The 19,396-nt window shown below is 36.9% G+C and overlaps 1 protein-coding gene across 5 annotated transcripts in view; it reads left to right on the top strand.

Moving 5' to 3' along the window:
- The window catches only part of ATAD2B (ATPase family AAA domain containing 2B), an 84,792-nt gene that overhangs the window by 46,005 nt on the left and 19,391 nt on the right, over positions 1–19,396 (top strand). For 3 of the 5 annotated variants that reach the window (XM_025170351.2, XM_007433979.3, XM_025170352.2), the window contains exons 17-22: positions 1,345–1,477; positions 4,705–4,891; positions 9,547–9,732; positions 11,314–11,449; positions 12,642–12,838; positions 16,169–16,328. In XM_025170351.2, coding sequence (XP_025026119.2) covers positions 1,345–1,477; positions 4,705–4,891; positions 9,547–9,732; positions 11,314–11,449; positions 12,642–12,838; positions 16,169–16,328 — 999 coding nt within the window. The remainder of the gene's footprint in view (positions 1–1,344; positions 1,478–4,704; positions 4,892–9,546; positions 9,733–11,313; positions 11,450–12,641; positions 12,839–16,168; positions 16,329–19,396) is intronic. The other 2 variants (XM_025170353.2, XM_007433980.3) reach the window with 1 other exon arrangement.

The following is a 19,396-nucleotide window of genomic DNA, read 5'->3' on the forward strand; positions in this document are numbered from 1 at the left end:
GGAGGGCCAAGAAGGGGGGCAGAGGAAGGAACACAGGTGTTTTTAAGCTGCTCAGGCAGTCTATCCTTCCACACTCCCTCCCTTCTGGCCTTAATAGGAAACTACTAAAAAGTGAATTATTCCAGAGACCATTTTCATGATTTTGCTGAGTTAATTTATTGTGCCATATTTCCTTCTCTTTTATTCATTGTCATGTATATTGGTATTTCACGTAGATGTTTAAATTGTCATTTCATTGTAAGCCATCAAGAGTTGATTGACTGCAGCAGGGCATAAATCCAGTAAATAAATAAAGCAGATACAGTGATGATATATTTCTTGACTTGATTGATGGCCATTATTGATTTTCAGTGATTTCTGTGGTCAGTCCTCAGCAGTTAGATGAATAAAGCGAGATAATGAGCTATGGGTATCACTTCTGTATAAGTGTGAATCTTATCTTTATTGGAAAATATCTATCAGCGGGGAGGGTATCATTTGAACCTTCTTTTACATTAATGTGATGCAGTGAAAAGTCTTACAAATGCAAAGTTAAAATTCCTTCCTGGCTCTATAAATCACTGGATTATGTTTAGCCAGACAAATCTGGGTGGGCAAAAATATTAAATGTTCTCTGTTCTCTGATAATAATTCTAAGCTATGACAAATAAGGTATTGAAATAAAACAACTCCTTGCATGAACTTGAGAGAAGTGCTAAATTTTAGAAAAAATATATATATTTTTTTAAATGTAGAACGAGTTTTCCGATGTAACTTGCACTATGTTTATTGCTCTTTTCAAAGCACAGATTTACTCCAAACTTATTTTGTTTAGCAGTGTTTAGGCTAGGCTTGGCAATTTGGCATTCTCGAGGCATTCAGAAGCCCAAAAGGTGCCTTAGCCTTCCCCCGCTGAAATCTTGTGTAAGACTGCATAAATCTTTAAAATCTCATGGGTTTGGGTTTTTGCTTGTTTTTTGGTGCTCAAAATCAGAAAAGGATGTTGAGACTATTCAGAACTTGTGTTCTGGTAATTGTTCGATGAAGACTATTAGAAGATTTGTTAAGTAATTGATACAAAGTACTTTTATTTTGTTTACTTTTCATCATTGTCTCTCTTTGTTAGTTTCTCTAGCCAGAATGATAGCTACTAAAGAACTGTGTGATAGCTAAGAACATAAATTCTGTCACATTCTTGAAAGAACGTTAAGCAGATTAAATATTTGAATATGTTGGGTTTGACATTTTTAATTTTTCTATGTGAGAGGGTTGTATATTAGGAAATCTTAGGAAATTGTTGTTTTTTTAATATTTTCAAGAGGATCAATAATGTATATTAATAACATCTTAATTTTGATTGAACAGATGCACCAAATCTAATTTTGGATGATAGTGAAGATGAAAATGCTTCATCAATCTTTGAAACAAGTTGCCAGCCGGGATCACCAAAGAAACAATTACCAGCTGCTGTACATAAACCTTACCTTCATTATACAATGTAAGCTAATAACTCTAGTACTGTATTCATCAAAATTTAACCAACATATCTCTGTGCAGTTCCAAATAAGCATATTATATATGACATTACTTTAATATAGAAGTTGAGATGTCTAACCATTTTTTCACATCACAGATCTTGACATTAGGCCTTTAAGTACCAAACAGTACGAACAGTGATTCTTGATTGATATTAAATGGCTTTGTGGAAAAGTATATTGTTAAATATCACAGTAATCCATTGCATTTATATTAGGAAGAGTTTATGTATGGTGGAGTAGTAAGGCCTCACATTTTGAAGTTAAATATTACTTTACAAGTAACATTGCTGTGGTAAATCTTTAAATGAAATTAACTACACTAGGCCTTGCATCATTTGTTTGTTTGTTTTAATATATAGGCTGTCCAATTTCATAATCACTCCAGGTGGTGTACAATATAAAATAATTTAAAACAGTATAATACAAACAATACAAAAAGCAAATTCTGAAAAAATAACATGAATTCCTACATGTCAACCATCCCACAAAGGATCTGTCACCCATTCCAGCCCAAGGTCTGGGGGAATTGCCAGGTTTTAAGAGCTTGTTTAAATAAGGTTATTGTGAAGGATGTACAAACTACTGGGAGGATATCGTTTCAGAGGTCAGGTACTATTACAGAGAAGTTGTGCTTCCTGGGCCCCATCAGATTATATTGTTTAATTGATGGGGCCCTGAGTATGCCAACTCTGCCAGATAATATAGGATGGACAGGTGCTATGGAAGACAGACAGTCCCTCAGGTAACCAGCCCCTATGCCATTAAGGGCTTTATAGATAATAACCAGCACCTTGAATTGCACCCAGAAGCCTGCTGATAACTAGTGCTATTAACAAAACAAAGGTGTTATATGAGCATGTCCATAATGGCCTGTGCTGCTCCCTTCTGGATCAGCTACAGATTCTGAATGGTCTTCAAGGGCAACCCCATGTAGAGTGCATTGTTGTAGTCCAAAAACAAGCATGAAAGACTGGGTCTCCTGATTTGGACACAGGACAGTTGGTGTACTAGATGAATTTGCAGAAAGGCTTTCCTGGCCACTGTTGCCACCTGCTCCTTGAGTACGAGCTGTGAATTTAGCTGTGGTAATCCCATCCTGGCCCTGCCACAAGTCATCAGCCAACATAATCGATGCCATCTCAGTACTGTGTCCTGGTCTGAAACCTGACTGAAGGGTTCTAGATAATCTACATCTTCCAGGGCCCTCTGAAGCCATAGCCCAACCAGCTTCACAAAAACCTTCCCCAAAAGTAGAAGGTTGGAGGCTGGATAAAAATTGTTCAGGACTGTCAGGTACAGTGAAGGCATCTTGAAGAAGGGCTGCATCACTGTCTCTCTAAAGTGTTACTAACCCCTTTCTTAATGGAGCAGATACTTCTACATGGAGTGACCCGCATGTCATCTCCTGAATGGCTTTTACCAGCCAAGAGGAGCATGAATCAAATAAACAGGTGGCTGGGTTAACAGACCTGAGAACCATTCCTCAGGAGTTGTAGACTCAAACTTGCTCTAGGGAACCAAAGAAGATCTTGTCATCCTGAGAAGACTTGCCCAGTCAGAATCCAACTCTGACTGAATCAATCCAAGCAAATTCAAGTGATTTTATTTGCCAGATGCCTAGAAGGTTCCTCACAGCAAATCCTCCAGATGATCCTGTGGCTTGTCCCTCTCCAGCAAGGAACAAGTCACTTTAAAAAGGACCATTAGACAGCTCTCAGACACAATTAGAGGGCTGTACAACTTCTGCCGGGTGAAGGGCTTTGTGAGGCCAGTTGATTCCAAAAGCTGGGGGAGACATACACCAAAGTGGACAGACTCACTTTTTAAAGTGTTTATTTCCTATACTTAATCCTTTTACTTTTACTTCTTGTGCTTTTTATATAACATTCTAAAAAGCTGCTTTCCCCCCCATCAGTAGGGGGCACTATGGCACTGAGACTCCTTTTCAATGCCAATTCTCTGACTTAGGAGGAAAAAAAAAATACTGTAGAGGTTTTCTTGGGAACAGATGGAAGCAATTGTCGTCTTCCCTTCCATTGAAAAAAAGACCACTAAAAAGTTCCATCAGTAGATGGAACATGGGCCCTGGTCCAAGCTTCTTTTCAGAATACAAACCAATAAAAACAGTGCTGCAATTTTTAGGGAATCAGTGGAAGCAATGTGGTGGTGGAGGGCACTCCAGCCTGTGTAGGACACCCATGCAGGCCAAGGACTGTATTTTCTTATTTTGACTATATATGTTTTTATTTAGAATAGTTTTATTGCAAACATGATAAAACCAACGAAGTACAGTATAGGGAGGTTCATGATAGGATAGTGATATTTTGTAACTGTTTAAAAAATCAGTAGTACTTGAAGTCTTTGATTACTATATCACTGTTTCTCTAGTAAATATGCTGGTCTTCAGCTGTAATAAAGTTTAATTTCAGTTTCAATTCTGTAGAAACTTCATGGTGTTTCAAGGAAATTTTATAGGAAAATTCTTCTAGGGGTAGAATGTGATTGTAAATTTCACTAGGAAGAAAACAAAGTTAAGCGGAGATAGCATCTTCCAGAGCACCCACAAGAGTTTGCAAGATATGGCTGCTTTAATGATTCAAAGAGGTGTAATTTTTTTTGTGTTGAGTGTTGTGAAGCTCCTCTTTTAATGCTTAACCCAGCCCTATAACATAAGCAAAAAGACTGTTCAAAGAAACTTTCTGCCTAAAGTTTTATAGCAGGAAATATGTAGTTATTTAAATTGCTGTGAATGTGTTTTAGAACTGAATTAGTTTGGTTTTGTTCATTATGATCATTACAGTTTGTGATTGCCTAAATCCATTTCTAGTTTAAATCAGAATAAGGTATCAAATAAAGTAGTATAAGATAATTCAGGATTATTCCTCAGTAGCTGTTACTGATACTGTCATGTTAGCCTGGGGCAGGGAGGATATAATATGGGTGGAACAAGTCTTTTATGTGAAATTAGTAATTTTGCTTGCTGTTTGTAAAACACAATTCATGTTAATCTCTTTGTGTGTAAATTGTAAACACAATACTGACTCCTTATGAAATAGTTATGGTTAGACAATGTTGAAAATATACTACTATGGAATATTTCAGGCTATTCACACCCTGTTTAATGAAGTAAAAATATAGAAGTTATGTGAGTGCATTGTAGATCTGAACAAAATATTATTTTGTGCAGGTCAGCTTATCACCAGCCCACCTCTTACAGGCCAAGATTACTACTTTCCGGAGAAAGGGATTCAGGTCAGACTTCACACCTTGCTCCAGCTTTATTACACTCTCTTGAAAAAATTGCTGTACACAGATTAGATCTGCCAGCACTTTATTCGGTCAGTGCCAAAACGCCTGAAGAATCATGTGCACAGGTTAGTTTGCATGTATATCACTTTTGATTAATGTAATACCCATTGAATTTTCCATGTGTACTGAGGCCTTCATTAAAATAAATACTGAATATCTCAGTATTTCTCAGATATATAGTGTTGATAGAAATACTTAAGGGACTTTCTGTGATAGATTGCATGTATAAAACAGAAACCATAAAGTAAAAAAAAAAAAAGGGATATTATTTGATCCCCTTGGCAAGGCTGTCCATGCCCTTACATGGCCTGCATGGGAGAGATTGCAAACAGAAATATTTCCCAGTTACCTGCTACTGGGAGAGAGAATTTTCTGATGGATTCATAAAGCTTACTTGCTATCAGGTAGGTAAATCTCTAAGCCTATCCTCCCTGTATTTCTGACTGATAAATTGAAGAGTGATAAGATGATACTGAGATTACAGGTAGTCCTTGCTTAACAACTACAATTGGGAGCAGAATCTTGATTGTTGAGTGAAGCGGTTGTTAAGTGAGACGCCCATGTGACTGCTTTGCTCAACAACTGCAATCTAGGCGCACTCGGTTGTGGTCGTTAAGCGATCTCCTGGGTGGTTAAGCGGATGGACCAAAAGAGCTGCCTGCTGAAAGATTTCAGTTCAAAGGGTTTTCCCTCCCCTCTTTGCATGGAGGGGAAATCCTTCGTGGGGCTGGAGGAATGCACACTGCCCTGCATACCGCCAAGAGGTTTCCCTCCATCCCCTCTGCTTGTAACCTTCCCTGACGGCTTCCCCATTGACTTTCTGGGGAAGCTGGCAGAGAAGATTGCAAATGGCGATCACATGATTGCAGGGTGCTTGGCAACCGGTCGTAAATGTGAGCTGGTTGCCAAGCACCCAGAATGCAGTCATGTGACTGCAGGGGGGGAATGTGATATTTTACAACAGCTGGAAATGCTTCACGGGCTTGCAAAGCACCCTTTCCGAGATTGTAACTTTGAACCATCGTAAATGAACAGTTGTTAAGCAAGGACTACCTCTATATACAAGATTATTTTGGAGCTGATTTTCATTTCAGGAATGAATATTCCTGCTGGAGGTTGGAGATGACTTTTGCTAGCTTCTTTTTCCTCTGTAATCCCTGATGTAAGGATGTTTCAGAGAGGTGCCCAGGACTTTCAAGGCTGCTGGGGAAAGGAAAAATGGTAGAGGTTGCTATCCTTGTCCTTTATTTATATAAGCAGACCTCCACTGAGTGCAAGCCTTTGGAGTTGTACTCTTGGTTCATTATATGAGTCTTGAGTTGAGCAGGAACAGGAACTTGTAATGAGAGTAAGAGATATCATAAGACTAGCTAACAAAGGTACCAATTAAGAGTTCTTTACAGAATAAACATAAGTTTTAAACTGTGACTGTATTGTTGCCTGTTTAAGTATCAAAGTTGTGTATGGGAGATTTTGGATTACAGAAAGAGATGGACATAATTTAGTTGAGAAAGAACCTTCTTGGCTGATTATTTTTAGTCCAATTTGGCAGTCAGACAGCTTTTTATGATAGGATAACAATGGCTGCAGCAAACATTTCAGAAATCAACATTTTTTGCAGATTTAGCAAAATTATTCAACCACCAGAATGTGTTTCAGAACAGTACAGAAAATCAGTTCAGCGGTATTCTTATATTTTAAAATATTTTTTACTCTCTTCTGGACTTCAATTTATGCCCAAGCAAGGTATTTAGAGTAGTGAATGTTTCTTTCATTTTGACTGTATTGTTCTTCGCTATACTTCATTTTATTTCATATCCCACCACAATTCTAAGAGACTCTGGGCTGAAAATAATAAGGCAAGATACAATATAAGGAAGAAAAAAATCCATAAATAAAAATTAAAACTCCAGAAATGCCAAAAATGAAAAGCACATTTAAACAGAGTAGAATTTGACTAATTTGTGAGAAGAAATTAAAGTTGGAGCCATACCTCTTGGGGAGGAGTTTTCCAAAGGATGGGGGCCAACACTGAGAAGATCTGTCATCTGGTCTGCACTCCATTTACCTTGTGAGGAGGTGGGACCTTCAGACAAATAAATAAGAGAGAATACATTGTAGCATTTGTTGTAATGGGAGCAAGGACAATATAGGAGGAGGTTTATTCTTTGTTAACTCTGTAAATAAAAAATTTAGGAATTCTATGTCCCATTTGGAATATAGAAAAAATATATTTTGAAACAATTATGTTTCAAAATTAATAGCAATTTTAAATAGCAATTTTAATTTTTATGTCTGCAGTAGCGTGTTAAGTTTAACATTCATATGTAAAACCATTGTTTATTGTGAAAGATTGATATATTACTATATAGCATTTGTTTAACAATTTAATGGAATAGTTGGGGGAAGAGTTCTATTAAATATATGATAAAACTGAATTTGCACAATTTATGTAATTTATTTCAATTTACATACTCTAGGTAATTACCATAAATAGTCTAGATTGGTTTGCCAAGCAATGTTCTTTTTATATTTTATTGGGGTTTTAAAATTACAAAGTTAAAAGTTAGAAATGAAAAAGAAAATTGAAAATACAAATTATAAAGAAAAAGAAAAGAAAAGGTGAGATAAAGTAAAAGAAAAAGAAAAAAGATATGAAAAATAGATAGCTTCCAATCTATCTTTGGTCTTAGGAATAATCATATCCTATCATAGGAGTATCATAAGTGCTAGTTTTTAATGCATTAAGTAGGAATAATTCTTTGTCAAAACATATCCCATTACATTTACAGTGGGGCAAAAAAGTATTTAGTCAGCCACCAATTGTGCAAGTTCTCCCACTTAAAAAGATGAGAGAGGCCTGTAATTTTCATCATAGGTATACCTCAACTATGAGAGACAAAATGAGGGAAAAAATCCAGAAAATCACATTGTCTGATTTTTAAAGAATTTATTTGCAAATCATGGTGGAAAATAAGTATTTGGTCACCTACAAACAAGCAAGATGTCTGGCTCTCACAGACCTGTAACTACTTCTTTAAAAGGCTCCTCTGTCCTCCACTCGTTACCTGTAGTAATGGCACCTGTTTGACCTTGTTATCAGTATAAAAGACACCTGTCCACAACCTCAAACAGTCACACTCCAAACTCCACTATGGCCAAGACCAAAGAGCTGTCGAAGGACACCAGAAACAAAATTGTAGACCTGCACCAGGCTGGGAAGACTGAATCTGCAATAGGCAAGCAGCTTGGTGTGAAGAAATCAACTGTGGGAGCAATAATTAGAAAATGGAAGACATACAAGACCACTGATAATCTCCCTCGATCTGGGGCTCCACGCAAGATCTCACCCCGTGGGGTCAGAATGATCACAAGAACGGTGAGCAAAAATCCCAGAACCACACGGGGAGACCGAGTGAATGACCTGCAGAGAGCTGGGACCAAAGTAACAAAGGCTACCATCAGTAACACACTATGCCGCCAGGGACTCAAATCCTGCAGTGCCAGACGTGTCCCCCTGCTTAAGCCAGTACATGTCTGGGCCCGTCTGAAGTTTGCTAGAGAGCATTTGGATGATCCAGAAGAGGATTGGGAGAATGTCATATGGTCAGATGAAGCCAAAGTAGAACGTTTTGGTCTAAACTCAACTCGTCGTGTTTGGAGGAGAGAGAATGCTGAATTGCATCCAAAGAACACCATACCTACTGTGAAGCATGGGGGTGGAAACATCATGCTTTGGGGCTGTTTTACTGCAATGCAAAGGGACCAGGATGACTGATCCGTGTAAAGGAAAGAATGAATGGGGCCATGTATCGTGAGATTTTGAGTGAACACCTCCTTCCATCAGCAAGGGCATTGAAGATGAAACGTGGCTGGGTCTTTCAGCATGACAATGATCCCAAACACACCGCCCGGGCAACGAAGGAGTGGCTTCGTAAGAAGCATTTCAAGGTCCTGGAGTGGCCTAGCCAGTCTCCAGATCTCAACCCCATGGAAAGGAACCCCTTTGGAGGGAGTTGAAAGTCTGTGTTGCCCAGCGACAGCCCCAAAACATCACTGCTCTAGAGGAGATCTGCATGGAGGAATGGGCCAAAATACCAGCAACAGTGTGTGAAAACCTTGTGAAGACTTACAGAAAACGTTTGACCTCTGTCATTGCCAACAAAGGATATATAACAAAGTATTGAGATGAACTTTTGATATTGACCAAATACTTATTTTCCACCATGATTTGCAAATAAATTCTTTAAAAATCAGACAATGTGATTTTCTGGATTTTTTCCCTCATTTTGTCTCTCATAGTTGAGGTATACCTATGATGAAAATTACAGGCCTCTCTCATCTTTTTAAGTGGGAGAATTGCACAATTGGTGGCTGACTAAATACTTTTTTGCCCCACTGTATAATCTAATCTTCAAATCCCCATGTAAGATTCGCCCCGCCTGCATTTTGCAAGCAATGTTCTTTTTCACTGTTTGGGAGTGAAATCTGAAGTCTGCTGAATGGGGGCCTGTAAAAGTCAAGGTTTTACTATAGAATTATTCAAGGATAATTTGAAACAATATGTATACTTTATGTGAAGAATGTTCATATTCACAGGTAAACACTCAAGGTTATTCTACTAAAAACATATGCTTGAAATGTTCCATAACTTTATTTGTGCCTGCAGTTGTAAGTATTGGTAAAATATTTTGTTAATGTCAGTATCCTTCTCAACTAGATATTTCGTGAAGCAAGAAGAACCCTACCAAGTATTGTTTACATGCCTCATATTGGTGATTGGTGGGAAGCTGTCAGTGAAACTGTGAGAGCAACTTTTCTAACTTTGCTGCAAGATATACCATCATTCTCACCAATATTTCTACTCTCTACCTCTGAAACAATGTATAGTGAATTGCCTGAAGAGGTGAGCATTGAGTGATTTCTTGGGAAATGAACAAGCACTGCTTATGTAATAGTGAACCAGATCTGAAGCATCCTAATCTGTTGATGCAAGACCTTGTCAGTTTTTCTAAATGGGAGGGAAACCTCCACTCCAGTATCCAAGCATCTTTTTATATCTGAGGGAATGTAATAATTCTGTTGTTATATGTTAAAAATGGAGGTTGCAGTTTGATAACATATATTATTAGAGGCTTTAAAAAAAAACAATTTGAATTATCAGAGGCTGCCATTTTTGTCTTTTTGGGGGGGGGATGCCTTGAAGTCAGTGTTGACTGCAGTTTTCTTGGCAAGATTTCAGAAGTGGTTTGTCACTGCCTCCTTCCTAAGCTGAGAGGGTGTGACTGGCCCAGGGTGACCCAGCTGGCTTTGTGTCCAAGGTGGGACTACAACTCATAGTCTCCCAGTTTCTAGCCTCATGCCTGAACCACTACACCAAACTGGCTCTCCGCATTTTTGTCTAGATGATGATAATTATATTTACAAATGTTCTAAAGTGGGAGAAATGTCTGATCTATTATGCTGAAGCCTCTGCTCTGTGGTTGCTGAAATAGCTGGCTTTCCATTAATTGAAAAACATTGTGAATTATTGTTTTTCTTCTGTATTACTTTGCTTTGGGCATAATTATTATCAACCAAGTTAGTATAACTAGTTAATAAGTTATTATTAGCCAAGATGGCCTATCTAATTTTGCTATACCATATGCAGGTAGAAAAGTCTGAATGGTCATTTTGACCATTCATGGAATAGTGGAGAAAGGATGGGGGGAAGGCACTGATTTCTTAATTTTTTAAAAAAGTTATTTGTTTAAAGATTTACAAATAAAAAGAAAAAGAAGACAAAGAAAAAGAAAAAGGAGAAAAAGTATAGAACATGTTATCATATATATGAAAAAGCAGCTCAGTTTTAAACATGAGTAAATATTGGTCAGTCTTTCCATTATATTGATAGCCAGTTCACAAGCAGAGAATAAACACATGTCATAAATCTGCAGTTGGGGGTGAAGGGAGAGAAAATATTCTATGATTATTCAGATTTGCCTAATTTGTTCTTTGGATACCAGACTCTTAAATATTCACCTATTATTGTATCCATATTCAAGTAGTACATGACTCCAGCATTCTGCTGTTCATTTTCAATGTTTTATGGGACTCAGTGTTCTAAGCAACAGATGTTAAAATCAGCTTATTTTGAGAAAGTAATTTGAGATATTACTTTTCCCAGTATGAACACCATAGAAAAGTCCTTTCATAGCATTTAATCAGGAGTAGTGTAGGGTTACAATTTTCATTCTTTTAACCACTGCAGTTTGATGTGGACCACTGAGAATTGTAGTCGATCATTTATAGAGGGCATCTGGTATACTCACTGGGCCTTGAAATATTCCTGGCAACGTATATAATGAATTGGCAGGATATTTTAATGGTCTACATATGGAATGGTGATCTTCCTTACTGCTGAACCATCAAAATGTAATGGTGCAACTGATTATAAAATAGCCAGAATATATTTTCAATACTTCTAATTCCCACTGTTTTCATGTAGGTAAAGTGTATCTTTAAAATTCAGTATGAAGAGGTCTTTTATATTCAAAGACCTAGCAAAGAAGACAGGCGCAAATTTTTCCAAGAGCTGGTTCTCAATCAAGCATCAATGCCTCCTCCAAGGAGAAAACACACAGGTAAATTAATGATTTAGAAAATCTGGAATGTATGCCTTTTCCATATGAAAACCATACTGTTGGTATATTTAAACATTACTTTTGAAATAACATGAGTTGACTATTATACTACATGGGATTTATGTCCAAATGTATTTTGCTAACTCCCCAGTTTTAGCTTCAAAATGGAATGAGAGGACAGGGGAGAATGACAAAGGTCAAGTCCCAGACCTATTCACAATCAGCAGCTAATACATGTTGCAGACTTGAGCATAAGAAATTAAATGGCAAAGATTGCAGATGATGCAAAATTATTCAGGATAATTGGATTGTTAACAACTTCAGAAGAATATTTCCAAGCTGGATGAATGTGGGTATGAAGCAAAATAGCTAACATGAGGTACTGTAAATGAGGGTGAAGTGCTGCCCATTTGGGCAAAGTGCATTGTATTGTGATACAATGTGAATTGGCAGTGACTAATCAAGAAAAGGAAGAATGACTTTTTTTTGTAGTTTGGTAAAAATATGAATTGCATGAACATTTCATGTAATTGCTCTGAAAAGGGGGAAAATTCAATGATGAGGATAATTAGATGGTGCCTTTACTATTTTTTCCTATGGAGGTATCTGGCATGCCACTTAAAAAGTCAAGTGCAATCATTGACCTGAAAAAGTCGTGTGCCTCCTGTTCCCTTTAAAAATGCTTGAGGGGAATTTCTAGTCTCACAGCATAAAGCTCTTAAACCTGGTCCTGACTCCTTTTGGAATTGAGTGTCATGAATGTATCTGCTGTATAAATCTTCTACAGCAGCCTGGGGAAACTCTGGTCCTCCAGTTGTTGAATTTCTGATTCCAGTTAGCCCCAATCAGTACGGTCAGTGGTGAAGAAATCCTGGAAACTTGCAGAACATCTGGAGGAGCACAGATTCTTCACCTCTGTTCCAAAGAAACAAAGATATTCTGTGTAATTTACCTGGTATGCATTAATATAAATAGCCATGTAGGAACTTGAAATGCTTGCCATCATGTCTCTTGTCAGCACTTGAAAGACGGGTACAATTGCTTACTGTAAAGCTCTACAGTTCAGTGGTTCTTCCTTGGTCTGCAAAATTGAGATGAACATAACGTTCTTGGGTTTTAAGGATATGATATTTAGTATGTGGAAGCTATAAATCAAAAAGCCTACTTTGCCTGACTTCCAGTTCTGTTTTAGCTCTTTCTGATATGGAGGTCCTTCCTCTTGCATTGCCACCTCCTACCCGCCAGCTATCAGAGGCAGAAAAGCAGCGAATGGAAGACCAGGAAGAAAACACATTGAGAGAGCTGCGGTTGTTTCTCAGGGATGTTACCAAGAGGCTGGCTACAGACAAACGCTTTAACATCTTCAGCAAACCGGTGGATATTGAAGAGGTCTTGTTTCAGTAATGTGCAAACAATGAAGTTGACCTTCTAGCAATTAATCCAAAAGCTACAGCTTGGTTATTTTCATAGACAATATCTATATCTAACCTGTTTTGCATATTTTCAGGGATGGTGGCATATTGTTAACTTTTGAAGCCACAGCTATCTTGCTGTAGTCATCTGGCTAACATAGCCTAGAACTCTGTATAGTTCAGGCTGCATCTTCCATAATGTGGCAATAATTTTAATTGGTCACAGAAATAGATGCTTGAAGAAACAACATTGAGCTATTGGAAGTGTCGGAAGAAATTTGGTGAATTATATTGCCTAATCCAGAAAATTCTACAAATTGGACATTAATCTCTCCCCTTACCTTTTTCTAGTTGAAGAGAAAATTGAAAAGTTAAAGGCTCTAACTGCACTATTTGATCTTACTGTAATTGTCATATAACAAATAAAAGTATTGAATTGGCTAGTCAAATTTGAGCCACTTTTAAATTTTCTGAGCTTTGCACAGAAAAAGAAAAATAATAATTGTTATGAGGCAAAGCTGCTATATCTTTCATCTCTGCACATAGGATGTCACTTTTAGATTATGTTTATAAATGATTGTGACATCTGTACTCTTTTTGGTCAACTTCAAAGCTCAATTTTGCACAAATAATTCAAGAAATAAAAAATGTGATGTGCTTAGGAAAAAATGTAATTTCCACTATGCTAACATGTAGGGGTTTGATTATTCAAGGATAGGGCTACTTGATCAGGGCTGCAAAGGTCCAGATCGCCACTAGGTGGCAGCAAAGAGATTCAGAAAACTCAAAGGAAATTTTGCAGTCCAGGTCCCCTAATTGTATTTAAGGGGTGTCTTTTATGTGCTCTTATATGATTTAAATCAGCTTTTCTCATCCTAACATTCTCAGGTGTGTTCAGTTATAATGTATATTCCTATCAGCATGGGAATAATGTGGTCCAACATGTGAGGTGCTAACTGAGAAAGGCTGATCTAAAGAAACTGCACTTTGCAAGTGCTTAGCTGGGCTGGTTCTTAATTTCTGAGAAACATCAGAATTTGACCTACCTTGGAGCCTACACTTGAATTTGAAGGCCAAGTCCCCAGTCTGGGAACACAGGTATCAGTGAGATAAATGAATTATTCACACTTGCTCAAAGCACTGTGTTTTAAAATATTCCTTGATACCTTCTAAGACAGTGCCATAGATTCAGGGTAGGTTCCCATGTTGAAAGTTCTGGCTCAAATCAAGCACTGGCTGTCATGTTAGCAGTTAGATGCTTTTCTTTTTATGTAATGATATTCTTTTTATCTACATGGAGCTGTTTCCCATCAAACGCTTCACTTGAGTGCTCTTAGGAGGCATCCTTGTCTAAAGTGACAAAAATTTACTAATTTACTTTAAGTAGAACATGATAGTTGCAATGGGGAGAGCATCAGTGCTGAAACCAAGATAAGCAAGAAGCAGGATTACAAAAAAAAAAATAAAAAATCTGAACTAAAAAGCAGACTTTCAGGCTGAAAAGAAATGATTGGTAGAGTTTGTTAGAGAGTTTTTTTAAAAATGGTATTCCAGAATTCCACAGCTATATTTTCCAGCTGTCTACTTACAAATGTATGTTAGTTAGTTTGGTGGGTGAGACTAGATTGCCTCACTCTAGAGTGCCTGGGGTAAAAAATGTGTTAGGTTTTGTTTCTGAACCCATCTGGTTCTTGAGAGGTATTCAGAGGGAATCAAGGAGTTTTGATGCTTTGGAAGTGTGATGATTGCTGGGCCATTCTGCCCTTCTCTCCAGTAGGTGAAGACAGAAATTCATACAATGCATTGAGCAACAGAGGTATTTTTAAGCACTGAGCTTTCTTGCTTGAATGTCATGCTAAATGTCAGCCTGATATCATGAAAAGAAGTGGCATTTTAAAGAACAGTGTGTGTTTAAAGGGATAAATTATTTTGATTAGTTATCATAAAGGGATTGATAACAGATGTGGAGTAGTTTCCTGAATCATAATGGGAATGAACCATTAAGGTGTTCCATTGTATACTGCTGTGTGTGTTGAGTCTGATGGAATTCAGGAATTTTTTTTCTCAATACTGTATAACCAAGAAAAAAAAATTAAACCGCTTAACATAATAAACATTTCTCTACAGTAAAATAATTCTTGGAATAATACTGTCACTTGCAAGAATTAAATTATTTTATTTTATTTTTTGCAAGATTCCTTAAAATGACAATGAGACATTTTAAGATTAACCATCCCAAATTTGTCTTCCCATTACATAAGACATTTAATTTTTATTTTCCTCTTCAAAACAATGGATAAGATTTGGCCCAGATTTGTTACTATGTAACTTTCTTTTGACAAGATTGAATAAATGGATTGGGTCAAGAAGGCATTTTTCCCAAGTCAGATTTCTTGTTTTGTTTGTTTTATAGCTTGGCATTCTTGCTTGAGTTTCTTGCATGTCATGTGCTTTAGATTCTACTTTCTTTTAATACTTCTGCACACTATAATTTTAATTATGAATATTAATTTTTGTAATTCTTGTACAGCCTCACATATAAGATCTACATAGTCCCATAAGAAATAGTTGGTTTTTCTAGAGCTTTTAAAATATGAGGAATTATTTCTTTCCCTTTTCTTGACTAATATTTTTAGAGTTATTTAAGTTATGTAATGGATTAATATTTGGGGCACCTTAGCTCTAAGCAGGCATTATATTTCAGGAATGTTTATACTGATAAGGAACTAGAACTGAGCAACAGTGTCTGATGTTTGTGCAGAGATCCACGAAGATTGACCTAATTCTTCTGCCCCCAAATATAATAATGTGGATTGGTCTATATAACTATGATGGCCAATATGCAAAGGCCTGGCAGGAGTAGTATGGGTGGAATAGCACTTTTTCTCCTGATTTTTGGCATAACCTTGCCCCATAATATGTAAAGTCTATTTTAGGCTCTTCTTTTCAACCTTGTGATTTCGTTTTCAACTGGTAATACCATGGAAATATATGTGAATGGGCTTCTTAGTATTTGTCTGAAATCTTTTATTCATATGATATATTTAAAATGAAAACATGTTTAAAATTACTTTTTTATACAAAACAAGATGGCTTTGGTACAGGCAAATATTTAAATTTTGCTGAAAAGTCAGAGTAATAATGAATTTCAGAGTGAACACAGCAGTGTAATATACTGATTATACCAATGCTAGTTTTAGTCTTGATGGATCAAATGTTTTGAATTAAATATTCTGAAAATGTAAATATACTGCTGAATATGAGTTATGATAAATCAGTGTCACTCTGGCATGTTTTCTGATTACAGGTTTCAGATTATCTTGAAGTGATCAAAGAGCCAATGGATCTGTCTACAATAATAAGTAAAATTGATAAACACAACTATTTAAGTGCAAAGGACTTTCTAATAGACATAGATCTCATCTGCAGCAATGCTTTGGAATATAATCCTGACAAAGATCCTGGAGGTAAGAAAATATTTTTTCATCTTTTGCTTAAATATGAAAGCACATTTAACTGTTAAGCAGTTGCAGTTTAAATATCTGTATAAATGGCTTCCCATTAATACAAATTGTTTGAAAGTTAGTTTTGGCAGAACTCTGTACTCTAGGATTATTTACTAAAGTATATTATTATTAGTATTAGTAGTAATAGTATTCACAGTTTACCTGCCTGTGATTTAAAGAACCATATATAACAGTTTGGACTTGTTTCTCACAACAACTCTATTTGTCAATTGCTCCAAGGGATTATGGGATTTCAAAACATGATATGACATGGAGACTTTCTGATCAAAGACTTGCTTAGGACAGTATTATTCTAGCAGTGAGATTCAATCTATTTATACATATTTCATTTGCTACATGTATTATTTAAGGCTGAGATTTTGTAGGCTTATACTGAAGCATGTCCCAGTGAAATAACTTACACTGTTTTCAAGTAAATATATTTTGGAGATCGAAAGAGTTTCTTTAGGTGTGCCAAATAGGTTGGCAGAGTTTGAAGAAATCTGTGCAAGTCACTAATTAATTTATATAAATGCATAGTTATTGAGTTTATTGCTCAAGGTATGCAAATTGTGATTCAGGTGTTTGAGGAACCAGAATGCTTCTTTTGAGAATAACATAAATGTTTTATTACTGGAAAACATTCAGTTGTGATTGTTGCATCACTTGAGAAAAAGGGTGTCTTTTCTCCCAATCCAGTTTTATTGTGTTTCAACAAGATTTTATTTTGTTATATATTATTTTAATATATACAGAAACTTAGAAATGTATCTTGTCTGTTACAATTACATTTATATATTGTTTGTCAGAAGAGAACAGAAAAATGCTTCCAAAAAATTTATGGGCACATAAATGAATCATCAGAGACAGGTGCTGTGTTATCAATTCTCCTTTCGTCCAGATGCTTTTGATAGTATACAAACTTTCCTATCCTGTTGAGAAGAATTCTGGTTGTTTAATGGCTTTAAGGGGAAGGGAAAGCCAATGTTATAATGTAGGGCGTTGTCCAGAAGCTTTCTGTGTTAGTAAATGCTGTCCATGTCCCTGAATGAGCCTGTGTGTTTTGAAAATATGCACACATTGCAAACCACACATAATAACCTGTATGGGAAGTCCCTTTCTGTTTACCAAAAGGTCTTAAATTCAGTGAAAGCTTCTGTGGTGGAAAGAGAAGAGTCTGATAATTCAAAATGCTGTTTTCATGATAGTGCAAATAATCTCCAGACTAGATCCTCAGGGAACCCAAAATCCTGCAGGGCGAAAGAGGAAAGAGTCAAAATTGTATCTCCTCTTCTGCCTATGGCAGTATTCTACAAATAGAGCTCTGGTCAAGGGAACTCTGGGTCTGAGTCTTCACATTTTCAGAAATGAATCAGACTTCTAACAAGACCCGCCTCCCCCCAAAAAAGGGAAATGAAAATACTTTTCCCCCTCCATCCCACTATTTGTTTGGCAGAATCAGCAGCACCCCAGCCACTACGACTTTCAGTAGTGTGAATATACCAACAGACCATTCCTTGTATAATATTCAAAACTCCCCTCTACTCCAGTGAGCTTTTAGTTGTGGACAAGAGCAAAATATATTGGTAATTTTATTCATTTACTCAAGATATTATAACCTTTGTAAAGGCTTAGTTACTTAATAGACACTATGTTCAAATTATGTATCTGTCAAATTTACCAAAATGATGTAAAACCCAACTGTATTTAAACTAACATTACTGCCTAAACTATAGAACAGTAATATTAAAATCTTGCTACTTTTTAAGTGAATGCTATTTTTTCCAAATTGTGAATTGGACACAGTAGGAGCATACATTTTTATTAATAGTTGTGGGGGGAAAGAAAATGAGAACAAATACACCATCTGTTTATACATACACGGCCACAGATATAGATGCATATATATGCACACCTTGAAAACAGTGGGAGAGTACTAGAGTACCGAAGTCATTATGAAGATTGATCCCACACAATGTATTTGAAATGTATATATCCTCTAAGCAGGTTTTGTGGCCTGCAAATGTTTCACAAAACTCATTCTGAAGACTCACTCAGTCTCAGATTTTTTTTTTTTATTATCCGCACTCAATCGTTACCAATTCTGCGGCGACTGCCTGGACGAGTCCCTGCAGTTTTCAAGGCAAGGTGTTTTGGAAGTGGTTTGCCATTGGCTCCTTCCTAGAGCAGAGCCCAGCTGGCAAGTGCAGGAGGCGGGGTTTCCGTTGCTTTGTGCCTTTTTCGGGCGGGCGTGGCTTCCGCGTTACCGGCAACTTGGTCCCGTCTCCCATGCAAGTGCTGCCAGCGTTTTTCCTCCCACCGGTGTGAGAGTACCCATTTATCTACTCATGTTGGGTTGGCAGGGGCTGGGGAGGAAGCAGAAGCTTGCTCTGCTGTGCAGAGCTGGGCTCAAACTGCTGAAGTGTCGACCATTTCTGGCTGGCAACTTTCAGCGTCATTAAGCTGCTGCACCACTGTGTCCCCTAGTCTCAGATAGCAAGTGTAAAAAATCTATCCAGTTGCTGGATAGACTATCCAGGTCAGGTGCAAGTTGTATGGGCCTGTTTCAGACCAAGCAAACATATCCCTAAGTAATTAAGAAGTTTTAAAAGATTAAAATATTAGCTCTGTTCATTGTTTGCATAATAAATATTACCTGAAAGAAAGTTGAGCTTCCATCACCAAGGAAAGGTAGATAAGAAAAAATTAACAAACACAGACAAAAATTCTGTGCAATATCCAACTTTGTTTTTTAAAAGTAGAGCTGCAAACTCCAGCTGAAACCAATCTTGGAGATCCCCTGCTCAATAAATGTATGTGTAGAACACACTTGTGTATCATTGTGCATATTTAAAGCAACACTTTAAAGCAGGACAAAAGAGTAATTGTATTGATAAGTACTAATTAAAATTAATTGCCTATGAAATAAGGTACCTGTTTATAAAATTAATTCCTATCTGCATATGCCATTTGGTCTTCCTCACAAAAGTGTCTTGCACATAGAAACACCCAACAACAAATACACCCAC

The sequence above is a fragment of the Python bivittatus genome, unplaced genomic scaffold, assembly GCF_059951505.1.
Source record: "Python bivittatus isolate LINGU-HERP-01145 unplaced genomic scaffold, Pbiv_v1 ctg000020_np1212, whole genome shotgun sequence".
Classification (NCBI taxonomy): domain Eukaryota; kingdom Metazoa; phylum Chordata; class Lepidosauria; order Squamata; family Pythonidae; genus Python; species Python bivittatus.